General features: G+C 42.7%; 2 protein-coding genes and 1 long non-coding RNA gene across 4 annotated transcripts; 1 reads left to right on the top strand and 2 right to left on the bottom strand.

Moving 5' to 3' along the window:
• Window positions 1-68: 68 nt before the first annotated feature.
• Window positions 69-5,912, bottom strand: LOC146975815 (sodium- and chloride-dependent GABA transporter 2-like). The gene is made up of 14 exons (XM_085795046.1): window positions 5,629-5,912; window positions 5,405-5,539; window positions 4,268-4,408; window positions 3,896-3,983; window positions 3,671-3,803; window positions 3,467-3,601; window positions 3,283-3,386; window positions 3,066-3,190; window positions 2,164-2,276; window positions 1,932-2,069; window positions 1,586-1,688; window positions 1,031-1,131; window positions 735-905; window positions 69-302 (listed from the first exon to the last, which is right to left on the bottom strand). The coding sequence occupies exons 1-14, from the start codon at window positions 5,786-5,788 to the stop codon at window positions 195-197; spliced, it is 1,755 nt and encodes a 584-aa protein (XP_085651172.1). The 5' UTR covers window positions 5,789-5,912; the 3' UTR covers window positions 69-194.
• LOC146975814 (uncharacterized) lies at window positions 5,300-13,890 on the top strand. Of its 2 annotated transcripts, none has more exons than XR_015037457.1 (4): window positions 5,300-5,519; window positions 8,400-8,508; window positions 8,839-9,141; window positions 9,257-9,338. It is a non-coding gene; the product is annotated as an uncharacterized LOC146975814 (long non-coding RNA). The 2 variants fall into 2 exon arrangements; XR_015037456.1 differs by lacking the exon at window positions 9,257-9,338 and adding an exon at window positions 13,764-13,890 and having other exon boundaries at window positions 5,301-5,519; window positions 8,839-9,132.
• On the bottom strand, window positions 6,751-17,245 carry vwa7 (von Willebrand factor A domain containing 7). The gene is made up of 17 exons (XM_085795040.1): window positions 17,089-17,245; window positions 15,764-16,050; window positions 15,349-15,582; window positions 15,030-15,126; window positions 13,802-13,936; window positions 12,849-13,044; window positions 12,054-12,223; window positions 11,185-11,297; window positions 10,961-11,077; window positions 10,496-10,726; window positions 9,958-10,090; window positions 9,669-9,821; window positions 9,226-9,318; window positions 8,844-9,124; window positions 8,367-8,503; window positions 8,079-8,238; window positions 6,751-7,582 (listed from the first exon to the last, which is right to left on the bottom strand). The coding sequence occupies exons 2-17, from the start codon at window positions 16,010-16,012 to the stop codon at window positions 6,998-7,000; spliced, it is 3,084 nt and encodes a 1,027-aa protein (XP_085651166.1). The 5' UTR covers window positions 16,013-16,050; window positions 17,089-17,245; the 3' UTR covers window positions 6,751-6,997.
• Between the last annotated feature and the right edge of the window lie 915 nt (window positions 17,246-18,160).

The following is an 18,160-nucleotide window of genomic DNA, read 5'->3' as shown; positions in this document are numbered from 1 at the left end:
AGTGTGACCTCATGTGAAACAGTTGTTGAACATGAGTTTCACTGTGTCATCCAGTGTTGAAAGAAGGAGACCTCAGGATTCAAGACATGCCTGTTAATGTTGCAATCAGTTACCACCCCATCCAGTGCCAGATCTTACTTGTTGGCTCCAGAAACACAGTTTCCAATTGGTGAAGGATCATATAACCTTTCATATCAGTCAGTGAGTCGCTGCAGAGCTTCCCCTCCGATGTCCTGCAGCTTGGCCTCTTTGTTTTGGGTCAGTGGGCAGACAGGTTCAGGCCGACACAGGCGATGGACACGCTAAGAGATTAAGGGATAGGTTAACCTGGATTCTTCAATACTAAACTTTCACTTTCACCTGGTTGGTTGCATAATATGGGTTTATTATTGCATAGTTGGAGTGGCGAGACAAAAATGAACTTAGTAGATGAAAATCTGAGTCTTTCTCATTGTGCCAAGCCTCTTTAATAATACCAACGCACAAACGACTACGTGTGTGTGATCTGACTGACATGAGTTATTCTGAGTTTGACTTTCTCACCATTGCTTCTTGATTTCATCATTATTTCACAATGCAATATTTATTTATATAATTTATATTTGGTGCTATAGCCAATATTATATATTAAAGTACTTTTAATATATAAGTCCCAGATTGAATATTTTTTCTGTATGCATTAACTATGGTTGCATGAAAAAATCTTATCTTAATCTATAACACAGTTGTCCCACCTGACTGAGGGTTCCAGTTTCAGTTGCCAGTTTATATAACGCACAGCCTGGCACAACCAGGATGGAGGACAGGGCCAGTAACCAGCCCAGCACATACGCCCAGGATGGGTACACGTACCAGCGATTGAAGGTTAGAGGCTGGTACTCGACCAAAGAACATATAAAAGATCCCTGAGAAAACAACAAAGAGCTAGTTATTTTTTTGTTGATGTTATAGGCACAATTTTCCAATGTTGCATTCAGATGCAAAGAGGATTTTTATAATGCATAAATGTACCAGTGAACGACAGACTCACCAGTGAGACCAGTGGTGTGAGATAGAGCCAGCAGATTTTGAAGAATGGGTTTGCACGCACACCTGTCATGTCCTTTATGATGTCATACAACCGTTCGGCCCCTTGGTGGGAGATGAGGTTGGATAATTATGATAGAATGACCAAATGTGGCCAGATGTTATACAAGGTTGCTGATGCAATTTAAAGGGAAACGTTTTTCTCCAGTCTGTGAAAATAGTTGCATAATGCTCGCTGTGGTTCTGGGACAGATGTGTCAAATATTGGGAAATAAACCTGATGATGTCGAGACTGTTTATCAGACAGGGTGAGTGTAACAAAAGAATTGCTCATGGTTGCATCATGGCGGATCCAGAGTCTTTACACGATATTGCTGGAGTATCTCCCACTCCATTACCAGAAACAAAGTGTAAAAATAACAATTCGCAATCAAACCTCGGGGATTACGGACATAAAGTGTTCGCTGAAACCCTGTCGACAGGAAGCCATCAGAGACCTCAGAAGGTTACTCAAGATAAAACACATAACACATAAAATTGGATAAAACAGCAAACTTACCAAACACCCATCCCAGAGCCAGAGTTTCAAACACACAGAGAAAGAGGATGCAGGCTCCGTTACAAGCGTAGTAGTCAAACATCTGGAACACATACATCCCTCCCTGAGGACAACAGCAGAGACATGTAGGCATATTAACACAGATGTCAATTCAGATATATGGAAGCCTGTTGGGGCCAATATTTTCATACTCTTACCTTATTGTAATTCAGAATAACGTGGAAATAAATTCTTATAATGGTGATAAAATAAATGAAGGACACACACATATGCTATATTTGGACATGAATGCACAGGCACATTGGATTAATAAATAAGAAATGTAGGCATGAGACAAAGCCCTGACCTCAGTGATCATGACGAGCTGAGAAAAGAAGCACGCGAGGCAGAAGAGGAGGAGGAGGCGCTCCCGTTGGCCTGCTCTGCGCATTACACTAGGAAACATGTCTATGATGGAGGTCATCACCACCTCCATGGCCACAAACTGAACACAGAACAGACGAGAAGGAATGAGTAGATCTACAAAGAGAAATGGGTTCTTAAAACATAAATAATTAAAGATTTTGTGTACATCTTACTTGTGTGTCCAGGCCCAGGAGAATGAGCATGACAAAGAAACAGATGGACCACAGTTGAGGCACAGGCATCATGGCTACAGCCTGAGGGTACGCAATGAACGCCAGGCCTGGACCTGGAAAAAAACAACAGCAGAATGGATCCGGATCAGTATCTCTAACTATCTGTATCAGGCTTCCTCTTCAGTGTGTTGCAATGTCAGACCTGGAAAATGATGCTCACATTGAAAATTGTAAAGGAAAAACCCTAAATACCCACCGGGCCAAAGGGACTGTATTGTTTTATGAAAATTTGTAGTTTTTATCTCAGATGGTCAGATGGACAAAAAGTGGGGCTAAGCAGATTCAAAAATACACCACAGACAGACACATACAATATGAGTTATATGAGATCTGAGTCAAATGATATAGATCAGACGTGTGTTCATGCATATGGTTTCATTTGACCAGACAACATGCAAGGCCCTAACTACATAGAGTAGCCCTCTCATTGGCCATGCACCACATCAGATGACAGTAAGCCACACTCCTTCCCATTGCAAACAGAACTCAAACACCACAACACCAACCAGAAAACTACCAACCCAGCAGTGTTCCCACCCTTACCCCCGGCGTAGCCCTGAATCACACCCAAAACATGGCAGCTGGAGCCACCGCCTATGACCGGGTGGGTCTGTGGGATGGACACTGCTCGGAGCAAGTGTCCCACTGCATACCAGAGCAGGAACTCACACAACGTAAAACAGATGGCAAGCACTGTATGTCAACAACCGGCCTCAGGTTGAAGCTATAGTGTCATGCCTCAATTTGACCTCAGGGGGGCAGAAGAGATTCTCCTCATCATGGACCAGTGGTGGAGGAAGTGCTCAGTGGAGGTTGCATCTCTCCTGTGTGTCTTTCTTTACCTGACTCAGCCACCTCTGCAATGGGGACGCCCTGCTCATGAGCCATGAACCCCAGCACTGAGAAGACTGCAAACCCAGCTACCACACTGGTTCCACTGTTCAGCAAACACAGCCACAGACAGTCTCTGCAAAACAGAAAAACAGTGCATGGTCCATTAAGTCTTTTTTACTCAGTTCTTGATCAGTTCAGAATTGACACACACTGACATAACCTTACTTGTAACAGTTGTTGTTGTATTGGTTGTAGCTGCCAAGCACAATTAAGGAGCCCACGCCCACACTGTATGAGAAGAAGATCTGAGCCCCGGCCTCCATCCACACCTGGCCCAACAAAGCAGAAAACAGTGAGTAGGCTACATCTGTCCACTCCCACTGCCAGGACTTATCTTTAAGTCTCCTACCTGTGGGTCTGTGAGTCGTGAGGGTTCAGGCAGAAGATAAAACAACACTCCTTGCAGAGCACCAGGAAGAGATAGACCACGGATCAAAAGAATTACCAACATCACATAGGGGAAGGTAGCAGTGAAATAAACCACCTGGAGAAACAAGGTAAATGTTACAATAGTAAATATACTGTAGCTAGAGACATCTACCAAAGTGAATACCTTTCCTGTAGATCTGACCCCTTTCCAGACACAAAAGTAGCAGGTGATCCACATGACAATGAGACACAGGAGAATCTCCCACCGGATGTTGCCTATCTCCTCAATCCCCCCTGAGATAGCCAGGACTCGTCGTCTGGAGGGGGGGAAAAAAAACAAGAATAAAATGTCAAATAAATGGCACATGAAGAAAAATCTGGAGGCTTGGTTTGTTAATGATGGACTTACTCCCAGAATTCAGTTGCAGCAGAGGTCGAGTTAGTCTGGTTGGTCCATTGGAGAGTTTTATTTCTTGCTGAAAAGTCCACACAGTCGTCTGAAAAGATTGTAAAAACTCAGTCAATAACAAAATTTTAAAATCATTTAAATGCTCTGTGGCATTCTTTCATTATGAGAGCAAAAAAAAAAGCACAATGAATATAATGAATGATTCAAAGGTATCAGCCTCAATGGAGATGCATTTAATAATCTCTGGTGCAATTTCAGGGTCTTAAATTAAAAGCAATTAAAATATACAGATGTCATAGCGCAAGTGAACCATCCAGATATTTTCATTATATCCTGTGTGTGTGTGTGTGTGTGTGACAGTGTTCATTTTACCTGTGTTCCAGTAGTTGTCACAGCTGGACCAGGGCAACTCGTAGCTGAAGGAGAAAGCCAGATACAACAATGCCCAGGCCAGAATAATGATGTAGGCCATACAGCTGTAGAGGAGGATCAGCTGCCCTGCATGACCGATACCTGCAGGGCCACACACACAGTAGAAAACCCTGAGTTACCGAACCTTTGACTGTTCAGGATCCCTGGAACCTGACTGAAACTGCCTATACTAAAGCTCTAAGGAACTAAAAATAGATTAAGACACAAATAAATGAATTTAATAACGAAATTGAACACTAAAAACAATTACTTTAAGCTTTACACACTAAAAAATAATGACTTAAGCTTTACACACAAAAATTAAAAACAAAAAGGGAACATTTAACTTTTTTTTTTTATTGCATTGCATTTTCTATTGTATTGAACTTTTATAGGCGGTTAAAAAAAAATGAAATGAAAAAAAAAACAAGAAATGTTTATCATTTTATGTCTTGTTTGTGGTTAGAAACTATCAAACTACATTACCCACAATGCAATGCTACCAACAAATAAGCGGGGAGCTACACAGGTGTGTCATGCTATGGTCATCATGGTCATCATGGTAGTTGCTACTTGCTAGCTACCAAAGTAGCTGCCTGCTGCTGACATCCGGTGAGTTTGACTTGAGTTTGCTAAGTTTCATGACGCAAATGAAACATTTTCTACTTCCCTTGTTTAAATATTAATGTGCCTATAGGTTTGTTTCTTCTTCTTTCTTTTTTTTAAAGTTTGGACCTATGCCAATGGAGAGCAGGTAGGTTTTACTTTGTCAATGTTTGCCTTGTGCTGACAGCCATCAGCCTATGTAGGTCTATGGCTTGTAAAAGTTTGTGTGGCCTCCATTTGAGTTGGTAATGTGTGACATCCCTCCAATGTTGATTATAACATTGAGGCATTGAACTCTCTGACCTGAACAACTCTCCCACAGTGGGGAAATGAGTCATATAGCTAGCTAGTCATCATTTCAAAAAGGTTTCCAGAGAAAGTTGGTCGTTGGAATTTGTTTTTCTAGCTTTTTGTGGTTTGTAGCTACAACGGTTGAAATAATTTGCCTTGTCTTTGCTACAACAGATCCTCCTGAGTCATAGAAGCCAGTACCTTCTGCCAGCGGGCACAGCTTCCTCCAGCAGGTGATGCTGCCCTCCTGACTGTACTGGCCCACGGTCGTCTCCAGCAGGAACAGAGGGACGCCACAGGTCACCACAAACACCAGGTACGGCACCAGGAATGCACCTGAATTTACAAAGTCCACATCAATGCACACCGCTGCAGTAGTACTACGCATTTTGGACGTCAAGTAGTGAGCATCAATTCATGCTTACCCCCTCCATTTTTGTAGCAGAGGTAAGGAAACCTCCACACGTTGCCCAGGCCGACAACATTTCCAGCAACAGCCAGGAGAAACTCGGCCTTACTGCCCCAGTGTCCCCTCTCCTCCACCGCTCCTTGCTTGTATCGTGGTGCACATAGTTTATCCAACATTCCCAGAGAGGCTCAGTCTGAAGAACCCAGTCCTCTTCTTCTTCCTAACCTCTGGGCTTTGTGTTCAGGTTTTCCCTGCTTGTACCCTCACTCCTAATTCTGTGTAATGTAATGAGTAACCGCCCGACAGTTAATCAGTTCTCATTTAAAATGTAACCTATCTCCTGGTCAAGTAAAAATTTATGATAAGTTGCTCTAAAAGAACATCTGGTCATAAATTTAATCAAACAAGTGTTGAAATATGAAACATTTATGTACTAGTTAAGCAGAAATATTCCTCAGGGTTTCCTAAAGATGCAAAACAAACTCAGAATGATCTTTAACAAACTCAGCCAGTCAGTTTTTCATCTGCATATAGCCATATGGTTTGGTTTTGAGAAGCTGCACTGGCTCCTGTCAAAACAACTGAACAGCTGTTTCCAGGGTAAATTGAGCAGTTGAGGTTAAGCGGGACAACTTGGTTTCTGAATATCTTTCTGTGGAATTTGTGACGTGTCAAGTGAACGTCGACAAGTTGCACAACTTTCACAAACAAACCAAGCTTGAAACCTCAAATGTTTTCAGCAGCTGTAGTACATGAGGTCTGTTTACATTCACACAAATCCTTTCCTACAGACGGCGACTCTTAGACTGTTGTAGATAAGTGTAACTTCAAACTCATTGTGAGCCTGAAAACACAAATATCAATTGATAATCTCTAACTACACCAGTTTGAATATATTCCTACTGAGCAACAAAACGCATATGTATTTTTTGTGATGTACAATCAAGTGGGGGTATCTTTCTTCCATTTGTAATTAATATAAATGCCGCCAATGGTCTTAACTGTGAGGATGAATGTTAAACTCAATCTAAAACTCAATATTATTACATTACTTTGTATAGTTGCCACATATTTCCTGGATAAAACAATAAAATGAGAGCATACCAGTTGAAAGTGCAAAGCTATTGACAGAAATATTCAAATTATTCATACTTTATTCAGTGCACTTTTTCAAGAATGACAGAAGCAAACACTTGATCAGTAGCAGCAATCATGAAAGAGACTTTTTTATGAAGTGCACTGACTATTTTTTAAATTTTTATTTCCTCCACAAATAGGACAAGCTTCGTGTCTTCTGTGATCAACTCCTTATCTGGAAAACTGGGACCCAGTGATCAACACATAGATCTGTTTGACCTGCAAAACATTAGTAATCACACATGTAGCTAAAGCAGAGGAAACCAGAGCAGGCTGAAGAGCAAGAAAAAGATCTCTGTGAGTGTAATGCGCCCAGCTCCACTGGTTTCTTTACTCCGGTCTCTTAGCTGCCTCTGCTGGTCAGGCCTCAGACTGCAGCGCTTCATGTTTCCAGCCGTGTCCCACACCAGCAGCTCTGCCTGAGCAGAGCAGCAGCTCGACGTGTACTTCACCCACAGCGGCTGAGATGAATCCAGCACCCACTGCGACACATTCAAAGGGGAGTCTCCCTTCTCTAATCTGGCCTGGTGGTGTTGATGGTGGTGGTGTTGATGGTGATGGTGGTGGTGATGACTTTTGTGGGTAGTTATGTTCCTGTGTGCATGTTGTTGGTCAGAGCCAGGCTGGGTGTTTCCCATGTTCTCCTCTGTGGGTGGTGGGCTGAGGAATAAAGTCAGAGTGCCTTCGCCCTTCTGCAGCTGCAGGGCGGCGAGGCCGGAGCGTCCTCTGTCCGACACCACCAGAGACGCACTCCAGTTTGACTGCGTACAAACGTCAGGACAGATGGACTGTTCTCCTGCGGCAGAGCAGGATGGTGGGGACGTGTCGGGGTCCTACGGGAGGAAGAGGAGGTGATGTCAGAGAGAGATAATCTGTGTTTGAGACTGATTAATCAACTTCACATTGACAAAAACAGAGAAGACTAATGCAGGAAGTAAAAGATAGGGCTGGGACGATATGCTTTTCTCCCGATTCGATTCTTCGACGATTTTTGGATGGCAATTTGATTTAAATTGCGATCCTACGATATTGCCGATTCTCTCGATTTTTAGTCTGCATTTGTAACATTTATCTGCACACAAATACTGTAGAAGCCTATAAATTAACATACTCCATTATAAAGTGAACTTAAACCCTTTTCAAAACCTGTACTCTCTGTATGTAAAAAAGGCTAACAAATGCACATTGCACAATATTTAAAAATAAATACATTTTAAAAAATCGATTTTTGAAAAAAAAAAAATCGTCAAAAAAGATATTGCGATATTTATGTGAATCGATTTTTTTCTCCCACCCCTACGAAAAGATGAGTTTTCAGTAAATGCTCACCGGGGGGACCACAGTCAGGTAGGCAACTGCATAGTTTGAATCTGCAGAGTCGAGAGCTCGCACGGTGAGTGTAAGAGTGACGGTCGCTCCTGCCTGAGCTGTGGCAGCAGTGTGGAGGTTCACCTGGTCGTGGAAGGACCCTTGTTCTGTGACATGGAACCTGAGCGACAGAAATCCAGACTTTTAAAGTGTAATTTTGCTTTATTCATAATAAGAAAAATCTTAGAGAACGCATGATTGTGACTGCATTTTGAATTATTTGGGGACTGTTTTCTTTTTTTCCCCTACCTGTGAGGTCCTCTCTTTTGAACATATCCACAGTCGTCATCGATGCTCAGATCGAAGAGTCTGGCTGGGCCGTGGTTCAGGATGTGGAAGTCCACCACTGTGCTGTGACCAGGTACCAGACGAGGCACTGACGACACCTGAGGTATGAAAACAGGTAATATTATAAATTGGACGATCTCTCGACACAAAACTGTATGAAAAGGTGAAGCTACAGGTCTTATAACCAATACAGTTTAGCTAGAAGATGCTAAAATGCTCCGTAGAATAAGATGAAACTGAATCAAGTGCTGATTTGCTGTAGGTAATAAAAGTGTTGGTGGTTTAAATTCTTGCTTCTTCACCACCCAAGAATCATGATTGTTTGACAGAACTGAGAAATATACATCCATAAAGTACATTTAACATCTGAGTCACAGCTTTGACCTCTGCCTTGTTGCCTGGGAAACCTGTGTCTTTTGTTACACTGCCATAGATTACCTGAATCTGAACATGAGTGGGCTGCACCATCTCTGTGGAAACCCTCTCCAGCTTGTTCCCTCGGCCGTCTCGGCCCGTGAGTTGAACACAGAAGGGCACGCGGGGGACAGAGTCCACCCGTCCCACCAGCTCGTCCACGGAGTAGGATGACGGTGAAGAGGAGTTCAGCGTCACCTCCCGGAGCGTCTCCCCCTGAGCTCCCAGCAGCGTCACGTGACTGAAAGACGCCCCGTCCTCTGGAGACAGGCCTGTGACAGCCAGCACCAGAAAGGCAGGGACGCCTGGGAAGGTAAATACGGTTAAAAGAGTTTGTGTTATATAGCAGATTTACTGTGAAACATCACAGAAACGTCACAGATTATACCGTATATCAATACCTTACCTGCGATTGGACTTCCCTCTACTCTGGCCAGGCCTGGGTGCGTCTCATTGGTCACAGTGGCAAAGTAATAGAGGAAATCCACGCTGCTGTCACCTGGTGGTGCAGATCGAAAGGTGCAGATTGTCTAAAGTACAGTTGTATAATATCTACTGCAAAAATGAATATACACTGCTCAAAAAAATAAAGGGAACACTTAAACAACACATTGTAACTCCCAAGTATATCAGACCTGTGTGAAATCAACCCTGGATGATAATTTTGATTTACATTGATAATTTTTATGTTATTTTGTTCTCAACACACTCTACTATATATTGAATAACAATTTTAAACTGCAATATTTCATTAATTGAGATCTAAGATGTGTTGTTTAAGTGTTCCCTTTATTTTTTTGAGCAGTGTATGTTGGATTTTTTCACTGTCTAGCATGGTTTTTTCTTTACCTATCACATTGAATGTGAGGTGTCCGTCACTCTTGGTGTAGACTTTCCACTGGCCTGGCTGTATGGGGGGAAGCAGGCTGATGCGGTACAGACCCTCGAAGTGCTCCAGCTCTGCTAGGGGGCCCTGCTCCCCCAACAGAGCCTGGCTTTGGTCTGAAAATGAAGACGAGGTGTGGTAACTGAACATTTTGCATCCGTTAGTTCTTATATTAGAAAAATAAATTTAAAAAAAACGAATGCGAACAAGATTTAGGTTCCTGTATATCTTATAACTTTGCTCTGCACGTACCTGAGGGATTGGTAAGGACACATTCTGTCAGACTACCAGTAATGTGTAAGGTGACATCTTTCACTGAGCTGTCAACTCTGAAGGAGTGGGAGGACGTCAGCTCCTCGGTGCTGTCCACGTGGAGGAGGGTCACCTGAAGTGGAAAGTGAATGAAGGAAATGTGCTTGACATATCTCAGTGCACTCTCAGGGAGATTTGAATTGCCTGTAGTCAATATTTCAAAATTAAAAATAGGTCACACGACATGACTGATCACATTTTATTCTTAAAAAGAGAAGGAGCATGTTTACAAAAATATGACCAAACTATGTTTCCTCCTGATATGAAGAAATGTGGTGGTTGCCATAAATTTGCCTGGTGCAAATGATCAGTAAGCAAGTTACTAATAGGAATATGACCAAAGGACTCAGTAGTAAAGATGTGGCTTAGTTGTTAAAAACAGTGGTTCAGAGGATAAATCTGAAGAGTTACAAGATGATAAGCTCTAATTTAGCTTTGAGTTGATCAGTGTTTGAGCAGGTTGCGGTGTTGGTGTTACCTTGTCTGCAGCCGTGTTGTCCTCCACTATGGCAGAGACCTTATGGATGTCGGAGTTGGTGGTGAATATAGTCAGTCCTCCTGACAGGGAGGACAGGGAAGAGTAGAGAGAGAAACGATCTGGGGACAAAACTTCCCTCCTCCTCCTCCTCCTCCTCTTCCTCCTCCTCTTCCTCTCAGTCGCTTTGGTCTCTGTTATGTATTTGGGGTCTTCAGTTAAAAGAAACGTCACCTGTGGGAAAAATTAAAATCAGAAATACGATTAAGATAAGACACATTTCATTGCATAGTGTATTACAAGGGAAAAGAAAACAATTGCATGCTGCTAAGAATCTGCCAATATAAATAATGCCATATTCATTTACCAGATCCCAATTTGTTACTTTATCCTGATCACCTCAGAAAGAAAGCAACTTAAGACAACATATTGTATTGCAGAGAAATAATCTTTAAAACTAAAACCCACCTTGCTCTGTTTCTCAAGTGCGAGTGCCTTCACTGCATCATACAAGTGTGCATCTTTAGGGGAGGCGTCGGTGAAGACAAAGATCTCTGACAGTGGTGGACTGTGGGTGAGAGCCAGCTGTAAACACAAAGGAAAACGTGACATTACCTGCCACTTGCAATTCACACCTGCAGTCCAGACCCCACTACACCTGATCAGTTCACTCAAACAGCGTATGAAGTTACCTGAACGGCAGAGAAACACATCTCTGGTTCGTCTCCTCCTCCCAGCGCCATCAGGTTCTCCATGTGCTGCATGAACTGGTTCGGGTCATCGGTCTCGTACACTGGTCCTACATCTGCAGAGCACAATACACCAGACAAGGTATTCAGCTGTTAGGATGCATTTAACCAGCTTGTTACCTTGGTGAACTTGGGGATAATGTACTGACATTCACAGGGTTTATTTTTTTTAGAGACGGACAAGAAGTCAGCAGCATGAATTTCACTCATTTGTGATCTTTCTGTCAAAATCAAATTGGGGGTATGGTTTCTGACAGCCACGTTTCCATGCAGCTGTATAAAAGGCTGAAACATACAGATTGGTAACACACTTCTGTTGTGTTGTTAGACTGAATATTTAGCATTGTTATCTGCATGTGTTGTCTAAAGTTGCAGTACGTTGAGCTTTGAGGGTCACTGTACAAAATAGACGGAGCAGATGTGACTCATGTGACCTTTTATCTCATACCAATGAATCAAATCAACCAGTGAAAACAGTGCAGCAATGCAATAGCTATTGAAGTTAAAGGTCAAGTTATGAGTTTTTGGAGGGGGCTTTTAATTCCTTTTAGAGAGAGACAGGAAGTCAGAGGAGAATAAGTCGTGAATTTGTGAGAAGAAAAGTGCAAAATTAGGAGAAAGAAAAAGAAAATCCCGCTAGGATAGAGTGGTGGATGGGTGAAAAAAATAAATAAATTGTGAGTTCATCACATGCTTGGCAGCAAGTCGGTGAAGGTGGAGTTTTAGGAAAGTGATTTTGCCCAGCTCTTCAGGCAGATGTTTCCATATCCTGTAATTTCATCCCAGGCTGTGACAGATAACCGCGCCCTCACCTGGGTCGTGGAAGGGCACAAGCAGAAAGGTGCCAGGCTGCCCGGGGCTGTCGGCGCGGCTCTGGATGATGGAGTGAGCCCGGAGACGAGCTGCGGTGAGCTCCTCGAACATGCTGCCTGTGGTGTCCAAGACGAACACTAAAGCAGGGACCTGCCTCACACTGAAGAGCCTGTCGGAGGAAGTTTAGAAGGAAAATACATTAATACTACTGTACATGTTGTCTCAGACTTTGGTGTTTTCTTTTTTTTTTTTTTACTTAGTTTTTTATTTAAGTTTCATTCCAAATCATGTAGAGAATCATAATCATCATATCTGCTGTTTCATACACAAGGTAACAGTTATGGTACAACAAAAGAGACGGAGACTACAGTGACAAAGAAAAATATTAAATAAAATAGAATAAAGCGAGATGGGATAAAATAAATAAAATTATATCAGTATACCCATAGCAGGGCTCCACCTTTTAGTGAATATATGTTTTTGGAGCCTCAGGGAATATGTTATTTGTTCCATTTGATATATTTCCTTTATTTTTTCAGTCCACATATTGTGTGTTGGAGGGTCAGGCTTCAACCACCTTACTGTAATGCATTTAATTGCTGATGTTAGTAGTATCTGTAAGAGATATTTTTTGGCACTTCCTTCCATACCTCTTGGTAATAGATCTAGTAGGGCCACCATTGGGTCCATTGTAATACCGTATTTCCACCAAATATTTTATTAAGTGTTTCAAACAGTTTCTCCAGACTTTGGTGTTTTCTATTCAGACAACTCAGACTCCAATTGAAACTTACCGGAGGAAGGTTTTGTGACCCACAGTGTCTCGGAGGTCTCTCAGGACGCTCAGCGTGGCCTCGGTGGCCAAAGTGGCAGCTTTCACATGGAGGTAATGGTGAGGGGAGAAGAGGGGCGACGTGCTGTCCTTGTTGATGCCACCTTTAGCTTTGACATGGCGGCTCCTGTCCAGAATACCTCCATGACTACATTTACCTGAAGAGTAAAAGAAAAAGCCTTTAAAACATTTGATATAGAAACTGCTATTGATTTTAAAGGGATAGTTCACCCAAAATTCAAATTTCACTCATTATCTACTCACCCTCATGTCGACTAAGGGCTGGGAGAAGTTTCAGAGTCCTCTGTGCCTTCTCTGAGTTACGGGGGGGGGTTCGCGCAGCAGTATTTGTCCATATAATGGTTGTGAATGGTGCTCACTTTTCTTTGTCCAAGAAGACACACCAAAAAACATCCAAATACCTCCATAGTGCTCGTCTGTAATGTCCCTCCTGTATTGAAGCCCCAACATGAGAAATTGTTCCGCCGGTCAGTGCAAATCGCACTGACACAGGAAGAGCAGTGAACTGAGACACTGGGCGCTTCCGCTACAAACAAGCTTAAAATATAGACTTATTTCATTTTTTATGGAACAATTTCTCATGTCGGGGCTTCAATACAGGAGGGACATTACAGACGAGCAGTATGGAGGTATTTAAATGTTTTTTGGTGTGTCTTTTTGGACGAAGAAAAGTGAGCACCATTCACAACCATTATATGGACGCGGAGCCCCCGTAACTCAGAGAAGGCACGGAGGACTCTGAAACTTCTCCCAGCCCTTAGTCGACATGAGGGTGAGTAGATAATGAGTGAAATTTGAATTTTGGGTGAACTATCCCTTTAATTCACATTGTTGATTCATTGTTTGTTTTTTGCAGGACTGCAGCTGTCGGTGGCTGAAGCTGTACTCACATACCTGGAGGTTTTGGAGGTGAAGTGCTGAAGTAGCCAGTGGTGAGCAGCTGCTGGTCTTGCCTTGTGTTCGTCAGCGCTGGCAGGATGTTGTCACGACAGGTGGGACTGAAGCACTCCATACAGGTAGGAGTGTCCTCTGTGGACCGAGACGGGAAGTGTAAAATCATATCTGACAAATTATTGCCTTGTAAAAAGTTGTCCACTATTACTACTGCTTCTACTTCTATTAATCAGTTGTACTGGCTATGCAGCAAGTGACAATGAGTGAAAATGGCTGATAGGATTAAGGATCATCAGTGTCGTTGCCAGCTTGATGTCAGACTGTTGGATTTTATTTTTAAGCATTTGTTTCAGTCACTTTGAATGGTCAATCTAGAAAAAGTTTAGTTGCTTTTTAATAAAAATAATTAAATTTCTCAGATGATTTTCTTTATCTGATATGTTATATATATGTTATATATTTCTTTATTATGCATTCAGCTAATTCCTCTAAAGTAAATACTGATTTGCTTGTTGTGTTTTCCTGCCTCTGTCCATGACCTGATCACTCACATGCCTGTGGACTTGTTTTTTTTTGTCCTCGGTATGTAAATAACAATGTACAGTCAGAGTTTCCACTGCCGTAGTTGTTACTGTGTGTGTGTGTTTCTAGGTGTGGTTGTGGAACCTGCCTTAGACTATAGTTACCTGCTTTGACAAATTATGTGTTTAGCTTTAAGCTTTAAGACAGCCTGTTTCGTTTGTGTGTCTACGTGACTGTAACAAGCATGAAGAGGAAAGACAGAACAGGGCAGCTGTCAAATCTGTGTTGTTTTTGATGATCCTGATGCTCTGCAGTAGAGGAAAACGCCTATTACGCTGCATTGAAATCTATCTGTAAAGAAGCAGAAACTTTAAAATATATATAATTTAAATTTGAGCCATGCAGAAATGCTAGGTGGCACATAATGAATGTATTTACATTTTTAACCCCTGTGAGCTTGAGGCAGACAGAACTTTTGGTCCAAACTTTTATTTGAGAAACATGAACTGAATAGACTTTGGTAGTTAGAGGTCAAAGGTCAAAGTTGAAAGTCACAGTGACTTCACAAAATCATATTTTGACCTTAAGAACGTGCTATCTTGAGAAAACAAAACATGTTTTGACGAAGGCATTCAGCTGCCCGCGAGGCCGTCTTCAGTAACTTAGGGCGCAGTGGTGTAAAATCACAGATGTGCATGTGAAGTACCTTTAGCCACAGGGATGGCAGGCTCCTCTGGCTGCAGCAGGTGCAGGTATATGGACTGCTGGCCCATCTCCACCCAGTTACTGTGGCTGTAGAAGTCCTGGTAAAAGACAAAGCCATACTTACTGTATGCCTCACTAGTGCTAAGTGTTATAGATTATAAGCCATATGTATAGGTTTCTTCTGCATGCAAAATAGCAGTTCTACTGTGTGTATGTGCAAGTGCTTAAGGAGATTGTTTTTAAATTATAACACATCGCTGTTTCAAAGTCATTCAAGTCATTTTCATTGTCTCTGTTTTAATGGCAGTGCTGCTGTGTACCTGCAGGGAGTGCAGTAGCTGGCCCAGGCTTTGGCGAGCACTTTGGTACTCTTTGGCCCGAACTGAGAGCAGAGTCTGAGCCCATGTCTGCCGTAACATCAGCATGGCGCTGTCCACGCGCTCTGAATCAAAGTGGTACACCGGGTCCAACTTGGTGTAGTTCAGGGAATCCATGGCAGCGTTGGACTTCACCACCTCTCTCACGGCTCTCCAGAAGCCACGACCGAGTCTGGTCTGAGAGAAACACAGGCTGATTTTTACTATCAAAGGAATGAGATGCAGGTGTGTGCTTCATATTATCACATGGATGATATGAACGTTATTTATTATAGTAAATAATAATCATTCACTGGCTTGCATCAGTGCTGACTACAGTTATGTGTTTTAATTATCCTCACTGCACACGTCAGCTCACCTGCTCCTCTGATTGATTCCCCTGCTGTTTTTTTGCGGCCGTCAGAGTCTCCATGGTGACGTTGAGAATGGCCTGTTCTGTCATGTACTGGTGCGTGTGCGAATCGAAGGACAGCGTTAACACTCGAGACCAAAAGTCGGGGAGGAAGCCCGTGCACGCCGGTAGAGCCAGGAGGAGAAGGTAAGCGAGGATAAACCAGTGCAACAGCTTCCCACTCCCCTCCCAGAGTCTTCCTCTGCCCGTTAACATCGTGTCCAGGAGAGGAGGCTGAGTGGGTCACATCCCACCTGCACGAAATAAAGGAAAACTGTGGGTTTTTCACTGAGGTGCAATAGAAAATACATATCTAAGTATATTGCATTTAGTAAGTCTAAATCTAAACGTGCTATAATGCTCTGTACAGTTGATGCGCCTGTCACTTTACATATCTGACCCATTCTTCATATACAAAAAAAAAACCATTGAGTTAATATAGCTGAGCTTTAATAAAAGTTACTTTTTTGTGAATGCTTCATTTGGTATTTTCAAAGCTGTTTAAGATGCACAATGCACATTGAAAATAATGTTCCATCATGAAGTGATTTATGGTTTTTGTCGCATCAAATCAACCCCTGCTTGCTGAACGATGGATATGAAATGACCCGACCTCTATTGTTCAGTGAAGTTTTGTGCTGATTTGATCATCCATGTGTCTCTTCCTGTCATCGCCCACTCCTTAACACCCCCACCTCCCTCCTTCCCCTTCCCTCCCTTCCCTAAAACCTCTCCTTGCATTTTTCCCAGCCTTGTCTGTACAGAGGCTCCTATTGTTCTTTGTCCACTTTATTCACATACAATACTTTGGTTTTGTTCTCGTATAGTCTTGTGCTTTCACAAGGGAGACACTGAAACAAAGCACGAGGCCTATAAACAAACTGCTCCCTCCGCTCGGCCGGCCTCCATTCACACAAATCACTTTTAATTGATTGGCGTGGTCCCTTAAATTCACAGTACCCGGACTCCTCCTTTCACTCACTCAACAGGAATGATGCAATGTCTGACACATTTTGTTGTTTTTGATATTTTTAACCCGTATATCTTCACCTTAAGCAGCTTCTCATACATGCACATACTGATGCATGTTAGCACAGTGTAACTTACAGCTTCGTCACAGCTAAAGAATGTGAACTAAGGATATTTGTAATGTTTTAATGCAGAAATGCACGTTTTTATTCATTATTATTATTAACCACTCGTTCCTACATTACCAGGTGGCCTGCAAACAAAATTCCTCATGTTTGTACTAATAATCTACAAATTTCAGCATAGAATAAAAATGTTCTCACCTCAGTTCGTCCTGTCAGACTCCGTCTCTTTAGACTTTGTCCGGACACGCATTTAGCAGAGAAGCTGCAGGCACAGCACACCGCAACGTAACGCAACGCAACACGTACGTTCATATAACAACGTAGCCCACCACAACCTGTGAAAAGAGGAAGCGCTCCTTGATATCACAGCATTCTTGTCTGGGTGACACAGTTATTGAGTCTTCACATTTGTTTGCCCTTGGGCCCTCGTCTCTGGCTGGCTCCCCGGAAATAAAAAATAAAAAACCAAGATGTGAATGGAAGAAGCTCGGATGAGAGTCTGGTTGACTCTGCGCGGTCTTCTTGGGTGTGTTTCTTAGTGCAGGGGGGCACACCATGAGACAGAGGACATCCCGTCAGGCTTGTGCCCCCCCCTTTACCCCCCATTATTGCACGGTGCATTGATTCCCCACAATAGGGCCGCATATATTACCCCCCCCTCTCTCTCTGCCCACTCTCTTTCCATCACTCTCGCTTTTCCAAGTGACACCAAAAAACACTGCTTTTCACAACTGCAAACACTACACACTCCTTCCTCTCTCCATAGTTACCCACATTTCTAATGGCTGTTCAAAGAAGAGCATCAGTTGCCAGCCAACGCTTGTGTGACAATGCTGAACTTCAGTCCGTGCGACCGAATGTGGTAAAAGGACACAAAGTGAATGACTGGGGGTGTTTCTCAGCCGTGGTCTTCTGTTGTTTCAGGGATTAAGCTGAGAAACTGAACTAGTTTTCCACGGCAAAGATATTGATCCTGTTTTAGTTAAGGGGTGAAAAGAGTTTGTGTTTGTCGTTGTTTGTGTGACTCAAAACCCCCCAAAAAACTATTCGCAGACTGAAACTATTTGTTGGGAGACTTGACCACATGCCTACAGAAGCAGTTAATGATAATTCAAATATATTAAGGCAGTACGTGTCACCATGCACGTAGTTTCAGAAAGACAAAAACCTTTCTACCTCCTCTCACTATTTGCAGTAAGAGAACTGCAGGTCAGGTAGATGCACATTTCCTGTTCACCTGTGGTAAAGTAACCGCTTCTTCTCTGTGCTG

This window comes from Trachurus japonicus, chromosome 13, assembly GCF_045865225.1.
Source record: "Trachurus japonicus isolate A0001 chromosome 13, Traja_1.0".
Classification (NCBI taxonomy): domain Eukaryota; kingdom Metazoa; phylum Chordata; class Actinopteri; order Carangiformes; family Carangidae; genus Trachurus; species Trachurus japonicus.
This window is presented reverse-complemented; position numbering and strand designations above follow the sequence as displayed.